This window comes from Amaranthus tricolor, chromosome 1, assembly GCF_026212465.1.
Source record: "Amaranthus tricolor cultivar Red isolate AtriRed21 chromosome 1, ASM2621246v1, whole genome shotgun sequence".
NCBI classification, from domain to species: domain Eukaryota; kingdom Viridiplantae; phylum Streptophyta; class Magnoliopsida; order Caryophyllales; family Amaranthaceae; genus Amaranthus; species Amaranthus tricolor.
The window spans coordinates 29,591,596-29,603,732 of NC_080047.1; the positions used below are offsets into that span (position 1 = coordinate 29,591,596).

Genomic DNA, 12,137 nt, shown 5'->3' on the forward strand with positions numbered 1-12,137 from the left:
TTTTAAGGCTTAGAAGGTCAATTTCAAAGTTTTTAATATCAACTTTAATGTGTAAGTCATCTTATTTTAAAGTTGAAATGAAAAATTTAATGTCCTACAATTGGTCTTTTAAATCTTAAAATTGGTTTCTTAAGTATTGAAATTGACCTTTTAAGTCTTAAAACTATCAAATTCCATGACTTAAAATGTCAATTTCAAATCCTTGAAATTGGTCTTTTAAGTCTTTAAATTGGTCTCTTGAAATTGACATTTTAATTTGTGAAATTGGTAAAAAAAAATATATACAATTGGGCCGGTCTAATAAGATGCGTCTCACAAGTGAGGCGGTCTCACGTAAGTTTTTGTGAATTAGATATCAAATGCAAAATTTCTTAATGTTCATTTGGTTGTTGGTATTAAACGATGGTATTGAGAATGATTTGTAGTGTAAATTTTCATGTAACATAACATGCTATTCCCATGGTAAAGAAACTCTAATCGTAAAAAGGTTTTTGTTCACAATTTTTTATTACCACCTAATATTACATTTTCATATGTTAATACATTTTAATAAATTTTGTAAAGAAAATGAGATGATTGAAGAACAAGTATGGTCATTTAACTTGTCAAGAGATTTTTAACTACAAAAATTACATTATTTTTTATTATCATTCGCACCATTTAATATCTACTACCAAACAAGTTGTTTCTAGTTGTTTGGAATATGAAAAGACGTTTATGGCACTCTTTGTCCAACTATCTTTAAAAAAAATTTGTTCATACTTAATTAATTATTTCTAAATTAAAATTTTCTTCACAAACTTATTCTAATAAATATATTTGGATTAAGTAATGTTACACGGTGTATATGTAAAATATTTATCACAAGTAATTATGGTACAAAATCGTCTGGAAAGATTAAGTTAGTGCTAATCTGGGATGAATTATTAAAAATAGTTAATAATCTGGCAACATTTATCTGAGAGGATTGAAAAGGCATTGGACGTATATTGTAATATTAGTGCATGGAAAAGTCACATACGGTTGGAAGACACTTGTCAACAATAGAAAAACATTATAGGCTAGTGGGATATGTGTTAATAGGAGAAACAAAGAATGTCATGAAAAATGACGGAAAAATCGCCAAAGTAAAGAAGAACTTGATACATCCAAGACAACTACAGTGACATGCAAGGGAATTTTGGTGATTGATGAAATAACAGAAGAATGTTTTACATGCACAATCATAGGTTATAAATACTCATCAAGGAGCACATAAATGAGGTAATTGATTTCTACTATTAGGAAGGTAACACAAAGAACTCAAAGTAATTTATTGCTAAGGAATTAATATCACTGATTTTCGAGGACCCATATTGATTTTCAGAGGAATATTAATAGCATAATCACAAATCTAAAAGTAATTACAATTGTTCTGATCAATCTTCAAAAGAACATTTGTCTAATATTAAATACAAAGACCTTACGTCTAAATAAGTCCTAAGTAGTAATTCACCTTGTAGCCACAGTGCTCTTGGAAGGACCTATTAGGCAACTTGTATTAAACTGATACTGACTTGTGTGTCGGAGTGGGTCCTTCAAAAAACATTTCAAGCCATGCTAACCCCTTGTTGCATTTTACAGGAACAACCATCTTCTCAAACGATCTTACTGCATAACTTGGCAAGATAGCAAAAACAGGCATCCACCAGCACCTAATCTTTGATTAATCACAAATCAGAAAATTAGATTTGTAATTAATTGTCCTACAAAAGCATACAGGAACACATGGTTAATAGTTTTATATAGTAGTTACGCATTGCATTAAATATAAGTAAAAATATGCATACATTTAATTTGAGGAAAAAGTTTTACTTTGTCGAAAATGGCATCCTAGATATTTATCGGTCACCATGAGTTTGATAAAATCTTATATTTGGAAATTTCATGTGGTGTTTCCAACTTTTTGGCTTTTTAATATGGTGGACAAACGTTTTTTTAATCCGTGTGATAATGTTAAACTTTTAACTTTTTCACTTGAATGACAAAAATTTTAAATTTTTGTAAATTTATGTAATAATTATCCATCATAACGGCTATTTTTATATAAAAACAAACGCTTTGATAACCTTTAAGGGGCATTATTTTGAAAATCAATTCGATATAAGTACTAAAATTAACAAAGAATTTTAACATTTAATTTGTTTATTACATAGAAAAATTGAAAGTTCGTAGTAACCATGCGAATTAAAAAAAGTTCGTTTATATTACCACGTGAAAAAACAAAAAATTTGGGATCATCACTTGGAATTTCCTATATTTATTTTTATGTTTCATTTGTTTTGTCACATTTTAACATGAATGGTGTCTCACTTATATACCATGCAAAAAATGTAATTTTTTAATTAAATTGTACTAATAACTATATGGTTTAGAGAACTTAGGCACTAGTCTATATGGTTTGTTTCTATGAGGTTTCTTTCCTACTATTGCACATGAAGAGTGGGTTTGTACAATTCTGTCTAGAAAGTGGGTATTCTCTCAATACTGATGCACAATATAATTGGTTTGAAATCCTTGGTCATTGATGTACTTTGTCTTGGTTTTGATTTGAATGGAAATTTTATTTTTTTTCTCTTAAAAAAAAAAAAAACTAAATTATTTTAGTTCATATTTTGTAGCAAGTAGCAACTTGAGTGAAAAGAAAAGTAATTAAATAATTAATAGTATGGCCTATAAAAATAAATAAGCAGAATGAAATTGTGAAAGTAGTTGCATTACCTCGAGAACCTCAACGTAGAAGTTGAATATAAAAGGCTAAGCCATTGAGCTACACATATTACAGCCTTACAGGTAAAGAAGACATAGCAGTAAGTTGTAATTAATAATACTCATAAATACACACAGTCACACACCAAGTGAACCAAACAAACAAATTTAATTCATGGGTGATGATATTTATCGCGACTATATAAAAAATAACAAATTCTATTTCTTGATAATAATTTTAACTTTTAATAGAATTTAATCTAAAAATCGAAAAATAATTAATATTTTATATAATGATTTTAATTTTCAAAAAAAAATAAATGATAAAAAAAATATAATTAAATACTTATGTTTCTAAAGCATAAATAATATTAAATTATATAAATTTAATATAAAATTCTTTCTTATACATAGCCCATTAGAGTTATATATCATTTTTCTTAACTTATTACAGGTAAAATCGAAGAATACGCCATTGACTTGGAAACACGAATAAAGTCAAAGAGAAAGTATAAATGTGAGTAGTAAATACAATCTTCTCACCAACTTTCTACCCTTTTTAATTTGTTATCTCGCCATTGAACAGAAGGCTATGAGTTTATTTATATGGCATGAGGTAGTCAGCTTAATTCACTTCCAAGAGTATTGTCTAAATCTAAAGAAAATTGGTAATTAAACAATGAAGAATTTAGTAGTGTTATTGATGGTTATTATGAGTAGATGTGTAGCCCAAGACCAAGATTATCCACCGTCGAATGTGAGAAAGAAAGAGTTGGTTCCTGCTATGTTTGTGTTTGGAGACTCTTTGATTGACAATGGAAACAATAATGATCTTCCTTCTTTTGCGAAGGCTAATTATTTTCCATATGGTATCGACTTTAATGCTGGTCCTACTGGCCGTTTCTCTAATGCCTACACCATTGTTGATAAAATTGGTATTAACCCTACTTTTCTTTACTTTCTTCCCTTCATATTTTTTTACTTTTTTTTTCATGCATTTTTCTATTACTTCCTCATATTCACTATATCTGTCTTATTTTTATCAACGGCGTCCAGCAAAAATTAATAAGTAATTTAAAAATTATAATATATTTTTCAAATAATTTTATATCTTTAAATATTTAATATATACTAACTAATTTAATATTGATCAAGCCACTAATTATTCAGAGCCCTATATACTCGAGCATGTTGAACATGCTTAGTATTCTCCCATGGTTTCATTTTAAATCAAGTCATTACAAGTAACTCATTTCTATTTTGGGTACTTTTTTTTAACATAGTTGGACTCTCTTTCCTACGATCCCATTTAACTAGTGACTATGAATTAGATTTTTCTCTCTTACACATATGTTAAACCCCGCTATAAATTAGACTCTCTCTTCGACACATATGGTTCTATTTGATTACCTAAAAATTGGTAAAAAATCAAATGAAACACATGTGATGAATAGGAGGGAGTTTCATATATACATTTCATGCAATAAGTCATCAATTACTCTATTTAATTACAGTTTTTTATTTTTATTTTTAAAATCAGTAATATCCTTGAATCTTCAACTGAATTAGATAAGTTTGCTTTTATTTTTATTTTTTTTACTTTAATAATAATAAATTTATATTATTATGCATTCACAAGAAAACCAGCTAGCTAATCAGTAATTATATCAAACACTCATTCCGTTCTCTAATATTTTTCGTATTTGAAAGATTTCATCTTAAAAGGAGAGAATTTGATAAATGTTTTTGACACATATTTAAAAGATAAAATATGTTCATATAATTAATGTATACTTTTTAATACATATTTTTAATAACTTTTATTATGTGAATTTTGAAATATTGAGATTACTTTAAAAATTGTGAAAAATTAAATAAGAAAAAAAACAGAGCTCAGTACAATTCATAAACCAAAATTCTAGTTAATGGGTAGGGTAATTCTTCATGATTTGTTTTTAAAGTCAATTATTTTAATAAATTTTAATCATATGCTATTTTAAAGTTATTTTAATTTATTTTTTTAGTAAACAAAAAAGTAGTACTTCCCTTGTTTCAATATCTTGTGCAGCTATTTAAATATTTCAATGTATACTCTTCAAAAATCTAACTTATTAAAATTATTTAGTCAATTTATCTTAAAGTAGATTGTTTGTGACAATAATAATGTTTTATAATTTTTATCTCTAGTTTTACTTTTACCCAAATAGTAATGTGTGTATAAATTACAGCGGAGTTATTAGGTCTTCCATTGATACCAGCATACTCACAAGCAACGGGAAATCAAGTCCTTCATGGTGTCAATTATGCCTCCGCTGCTGCTGGTATTCTTGATGTAACTGGCAGGAATTTTGTATGTCTTCTTAATTAATGTCTATTACTCCTATCATTTTTTCTTTTTATTCCCCATTATCTTTTTAATACCCTACTTATTCTAATGTTCTTCCTATTTGGAATATTTCATTTTAAACAAAAGAAATTTAATTAACGTTTTTTATACATATTTAAAAGATCTCGTCAGATTCGTTTTAATATATACTTTTTTATTATGTGTTTTTATAATTTTTTATTATGTGTATTCAGAAATATTAAATTAAAAAAAATTAAAATAAATATTAGCATTCATTACTTGCATGTTAATTGTCGTTGACGCTATTAATATGAATATAAAATTATAAAGGCGATACAACTATCAAAGATCAAAGACGCAAGTCATTGTGCCAAGTTTAATACTCCGCTTTGAATTGATTAGTCATAAATCATAATGTATGTTATTAGGTTCGACTCAAAATTATCGATGAATCTCTAATATTAATATACGTATTTATACGAAGAAAATAATATTTAAATTAATTAATATTTTTTTTAAAATATTGAAAAATACAATAATTTAATATTATATAAAAAAATACATTTTATAATTTTTGATGCTATTTATGGTCAATTTTATTTAATATTTTCTTCGTTCTTTTTTGTTCATCTTATTTACTTTTTGCATAGTTTTAAAATAAATTTTGAGCTTTAATATCTCTAAATACACATTATAAAAAATTAAAAAAAATATATAGTCAAAAAGTATATATTAAGACGAATCTAATGAGATCTCACATGAATTTATTTTATCATCTATATGCCTTACAAATTTTAATTAAATTTCTGTTTTCAAAATAGAATATTTTAAATGAGAAAAACATTACAAAATAAAGAAAATAGTTAGTTTCTATCAAATTTCCATAATATGTGGGTAGATGAAGTAAGATGTAAAGTTGCTTTTTAAGAATCATAATTCATAAATAAATAATGCATTTGGGATTTAGAAATAGTTCATTTCATGGATGGAAATTCAAAAAGTGAAAGCAAGGAAAGAGTAAATGACGGTGCTTTTAGAGTTGTTCATTCGGGTGATCGGGTCGGTTTCGAATGGGTGTCATTCGATTTAGTTGTATTTCAAATCCGTTATTTTTCGGATGCATGTTACGGCGGGTCACACTCGGATCAGGTCGGTTAGTCACGATCTGGTTGAAGATCAGTTATTTGAGCTATCGGGTTAGCATCTGTTCGGTGTCGGTTGAAGTTCGTGTCGAGTAGTCAATCGGTCTCGGACTGTCATCGGTTAATAATTGGTTGGTTTTACCGGGTCAGATCGGGTTCGGGTATTATTTTCCAGTAGAATTCGGCTACGATTACTAATTACGATAGATTGAGTCAATATCAGATTAAGTTGGACATTTTTTAATTGATCATAAGATTCCCCTTAGTTAAAGCAAAATAGTTAAAATGCAAATCAATTAGTGATTATTACTTTGTTACTTTTACTTGTTTGACTGTAAATTAAAATTAAAGTTTTATCATTTTTCATCTAAATTGATTAAAAATAGTTAAATAAACATTGAGCATTGATTATTAACTCTAAATATATGAAACTATGTATGTATAAAATTTAATTTATTAAAATTTCTATTACTTTATTAGATTAACTAATAAGATGATTGAATATGAGTCGATCATACCTCTATGTTAAAAATTGGCTCAGGTTTACAGCATTTTGATTAAAAATTCGTTCGAGTTAAGTCGGTTTTAGTCGATCAAGTTCGGTTTTAAGCATGATTCGGGTCGGGTATGACTCGGGTCAGTCACTATTAGGTTCGGGTAATTTCGATTAACGGTTATATGTCGGTTATAAAAATCAGTCGCAGTTCGGGTTCGATTTTGCGATTTTCGATCGTAAATCGGTTCTGGCGCAACTTCGGTTCGGATAATGTCGGTTCGATAAACCTAATAAAAAACATATTTTTGAGTCGATTAACTTTCGATTTTTGATCGGATTTTTGGGTCAGGTCACATTTAAACAGCTCCTGCATTTCACCAACTTGCAATAGGCTCCTGCATTTCACCAACTTGCAATAGGTTTGAGCACATTAACTACCTCGTAGTTATTGCGAAATTAATACTAAAGACCGTGTTTGTTCCAGATGTTTTTTCGACATTCTTAAATTGTACTCCCTTTGTGATTTATCAAATAAATTTTAATGATAAATTTTAAATATGATTTTCATCAATCGTCTTAATATATACTCTTTAAATATTAATTTTTAAATTTTTTAAAACTTATAATTAAAATGATTTGAATTTTATAATAAAAATGAAAATAGAGGAATACTTCCCTTTGTGATTTTTTTATCAAATATCAAATGTAAACCGAGGGAAGTGGATATAATAGCGATAATCAAACACAAATTCTTCTTTAGGAAAGTGATATATGTTCTGAGGCAAAAGTTGATTATCCTTCCTCAAATCAAATTATTTCTTATTACTTCGGAATATGGAAAGTGTTCAAAGAGGGTTGTAAAATATTGTTGAAGAGTAGGAGTAATTAAATACATTTCGGCAATAATAAATTGCAATTATAAACGGGATATAAAATTGAAATAAGTATTTTGATAATACCTCATTCATTAATAAAGAGTCATATGACATTTACATCAGAGATAAAAATTAATAAGTATAAAACAATTTTAACCAAATATAATTCAAAATAAAAAAATTACGAGCGTTGTGTATGAGATCTGATAATTTTGAATGTCCTCTTTCACATTGCTGTTTGATACAGCCTTCTACGAGAAGGTCTTTCGATTTACTATAGTCTTGAGATAGAATTAAAATTGATGTTGTTGATGGTAAATGCAACTTTGGTATCTGCTGCATAATTGCATTAATCTCTACCAAATATCAATAAATCAACTAGAGACCAAATTTCATAACCCCAAACTCTCATGAGAGAAATCAAAACCCAATATATGAGTAGAATCAACCCAATAAATAGGTAGAACAACTTTCCTGTACCGAGAGGACAAATATTTATTTTAATCATATTGAAAAAGCAAAACGGAAAAATTCAGGGCTTACCATTAACCAAAAAATTGATAATAACCCCAAACCAACTATAAAGATTAACGTTTTTTCAGAGTGAGGAGTGAAAATATAAGAGAATTTGCACATTAAAAGAAGAAATAATATTATCATTTTTAGGTAAAGGTATAAATACATACAGTGCTCTTATACTTAAAGGTGTAATAGACAAGCGATATTAATTTGTTCAAATAAACATGACCTAAAATAGAATAATTTATATTCTTTCCATTTTTTTTTCTACTCCTTTACTTTTTTCATAGTTTTTAAAGCAAATTTTAAATCTTAATATATCTAAACAGGCATAATATAAAATTATAAAAAATATATAATAAAAAAGTATACATTAAGACGAATCTAATTAGGTATCACATGTATATATTTTATCTTCTAAATATGTCTCAAAAATATTAATCAAATTTATCTCTTCTTAAGGTGGAATGTTTCAAATAGAAAGAACATTAGAGAACGAAGATAGATAAATAAATTTTTGAATTTTCATTTAGAGAAATTAAGATAAAAAAAAAAAACAAATAAGAACGATTTTATATATAGTTTATTTACATACTATCCTTTGCTTTGTTTTAATTAATAGTTACACTTGCATCGTTTTCCTGTTATTTAATGCGTTATTTTAACGCTAAATGTCTTTTGATATTTATAATAAAAAATTATCAAAAATATATATAATGAACATATACTTTAATTTGATCGAATCAAACAAAATTTCATGTGACCATATGTTTTTTTTCAAGTATTTAAGAAAATTTGTAATACAAAATTGATTGATACTGATTGAAAATACTAATAACATAAATTGCTTTCAATGGGATATATTCAGCGATATTAAGTTTGAATGTTACTATTTTAAAATTCTAATAGTATATATATAGAAAATTGAGTAACATTTATTTGACCTTTTAGCAACATAAAAAAAATCACACTAAAGTTTTTTGTGACATATAATCTAGTGACATTTCTCATAAATGCCAATATAAATTATAGTAATAATTACATATGCCACTAAACCAAATAAAGTGTCACTAAATCACTTTATAGCGGAACTTAAAATAAAAACTAACAATTATTACACTAAAAATTTGAATCAGTAGCATTTTTTAATGCCATTAAATTTAATGTCGCAAAAAAGTTAAATTTGTTATAGTGAATCAATAATTATATAGTTTACATACAACTATACCCTAGATTCGTTTGAGATTTTATTTCTGAATAAGTATTTCACTTTAAATTGTAAAATTTAATTATCAAACTGTAAATGTAAAATTTTAACAATGAAATATTCAAATTTTCAAACTTTAATGGCTTTTAAAACAATGCTTTATCAAAAGCCCAACTCACATACTATTTGATGCATGAGTTATGATTAATTTATGGGTATTACAGGTAGGACGCATCCCATTTAATCAACAAATGAGCAACTTTGAGACGACACTGGACACAATAACAGCCAGTCGTGGGGCAGATGATGTGAGTAGAAGCATCGCACAATGCTTGTTCTTTGTGGGAATGGGCAGTAATGATTACCTTAACAATTATCTTATGCCTAATTATCCTACTCGTAACCAATATAATGCCCAGCAATTTGCCAACCTCTTGGTTCAACAGTATACCATTCAGCTTACTGTACGTCTTCTTTCCTCAGCTTGTCAATTATGCATCTAAATAATTGCATATTTTGCAAATTAATACAATTAATTTATAATCTGATGATCAAAATGGATGCAGAAATTGTATAATCTGGGTGCACGAAAATTTGCAATAGCGGGATTAGGAGCAATGGGTTGCATCCCAAGTATATTGGCACAAAGCCCTACAGGAAAATGTTCGGATTCTGTCAACGCCCTTGTACAACCTTTTAATGCTAATGTCAAGACCATGATCAACAATCTCAACACCAAACTACCTGGTGCTAAATTCATTTACATTGACATTGCGAATATGTTCCGAGACATCCTCACTCATCCTGCCTCTTACGGTATCATTCATTTATTATCTAATACTTGCTCAGGGCTGTTCCTTAGAGTAGTTTTGATTTGCAACCGCCTAAGGTCCAACTTATAAAGGGGTCTATATGATTGAGTTAATCCTTATTATTAAAAATTACTTTATGCATAAGTATTATATTATTATACGATGTAAAATTTTTATATTTATTTGACATTAATGTAATGGAAAAAAAAATTATATGATGTATAGTTGTAGAAAAAAGAACTAAAAATTATCAGAAATACAGGTAACCTGCTGTAGGAACTCATACTTGTAAAAATGCGGAATATAACAAGGGGTTCGTTCATTGGTTTGCAGGATTTAGAGTAATTGATCGAGGATGTTGCGGAATAGGGAGAAACCAAGGGCAAATAACATGCCTACCATTTGAAACACCATGCATGAACAGAGAAGAGTATGTTTTCTGGGATGCATTTCATCCAACATCGCACGTTAATGTTATCTTAGGGCAGAGGGCCTTTAATGGCGGACCAGATGTGGCATACCCTATGAACATTCAGCAGCTTGCTGCTCTTGATCTTGAACCAGATAGCTAAACAAGTCCGATCATTGCTTATGCTGTTAAAACTGTCTAACTTTGGCACTTATAATATATCTTATGTTTAAGAATTCACTATGTGTCTTGTAAGTTTTCACTAATTAGCTAGAGTACTCAATTCTCATTTTATCTAAGTTAATATTTTCTTTGGATATTACACCCTGCGTCACATTTAAATTTCATATCACAACGTTTTTAATAGTTTTGGCATTGAAGCTACGTTGAGTTCAGCTTGAAGTGATTTGACATTAAAAACAGATTACACTACAAATTGTTGATTAAGAATTTTTTTTCGGAATCATCCAATTTTTCTTCGCTATAGTTTGTGGCTTTTCATTTCTCTTTTCACATATACTCCCATCGTTAAAGGGTTAGATAGCATCATAATGAAAGGTAAGAGAAGTCGAAAAAGACCTAATTAAATATGGGTTAAGCAAATTTAGAATGAATTGAGTAAGTTGTGATTCTCTTTTCACATATACTCCCATCACATATAATTTTCTTTTTTGAATTGGTAATTTACTTTATTGATGTTGTGTCAATCCAATGCGATGATATTACAAATAATAATGCAAATACAAATTACAATATGGGAATTTGTATTTTCCTTTGTTGATGGCTAAAATATACTTACACAAAAAGCAATAAGAGATAACTTGAAGATGATCTTTGTAACGACAATCGTAACCCGAAAACTTGATACTTGTTGTAGGCATATAATCACTTTTCTTTTGTGATATTACCCCCACAAAGTTACTTGGGTTTTGAATTGGAAATTCACAAAGAGATATAAACAACACAACACACCCTTTAAGAGTATGTCACTTAATGACAAAGTGTTTGGTGAACTATAAACTTTGGAAATTATATCAAGAAGTTTATAGCTATTTTTGAAAGAACACGAGTGGAAGAGAAAGCAAGGATAAGAGAATTCATAAATTATATATATTTGACATCCTTCCCAAGCCCCTATTTATACTAGTTCAAGTATATCAAAGGGTCATGGCACATTCAATCACCCATTGATGATCAAACATAATGACCATCAATCAATACCATTAAAATTCTCGTATCCATGAGAATTATTCTTCCTCATTAAGCATGGGAATATCATAATTTATATAATAAGAGAAAGAATCCAATGCACTTAATTCAAAGAAAACGTAAAATCACAACAGTCTGATCATAGCATAAAGCCGAGTCATCTCTAGGTCCATTCCCAGAAAAGCCGACTCGACTTTTCCTGTTGGACAAAATTATTTCCCAGTGCCTAAAGCCGAGTCGGCTTTAGGCCCATAACCAGGAAAGCCAAGACGACTTTTCTTGCTGACTCGGTTTCCAATTTGCTTTTTGTTCTATCCTTTGAACCCCATTTGGATCTTGTATTTTTAATACATTGTGTTCAACTACTATTTTT

General features: G+C 28.3%; 1 protein-coding gene across 1 annotated transcript; it reads left to right on the top strand.

Annotated features, from left to right (window-relative positions):
• Window positions 1-3,310: 3,310 nt before the first annotated feature.
• Window positions 3,311-10,877, top strand: LOC130827142 (GDSL esterase/lipase At1g71691). Its single transcript, XM_057692786.1, has 5 exons — window positions 3,311-3,683; window positions 4,977-5,098; window positions 9,559-9,798; window positions 9,901-10,150; window positions 10,480-10,877. The coding sequence occupies exons 1-5, from the start codon at window positions 3,428-3,430 to the stop codon at window positions 10,716-10,718; spliced, it is 1,107 nt and encodes a 368-aa protein (XP_057548769.1). The 5' UTR covers window positions 3,311-3,427; the 3' UTR covers window positions 10,719-10,877.
• Window positions 10,878-12,137: the final 1,260 nt, after the last annotated feature.

Excerpts from the sequence above, each read along its gene's own strand:
- LOC130827142 (XM_057692786.1), top strand. The coding sequence starts at position 3,428 with ATGAAGAATTTAGTAGTGTTATTGATGGTTATTATGAGTAGATGTGTA. Across the intron at positions 9,799-9,900 it reads AGTATACCATTCAGCTTACT|AAATTGTATAATCTGGGTGC; the intron begins GTACGTCTTCTT and ends AAATGGATGCAG. Across the intron at positions 10,151-10,479 it reads CACTCATCCTGCCTCTTACG|GATTTAGAGTAATTGATCGA; the intron begins GTATCATTCATT and ends ATTGGTTTGCAG.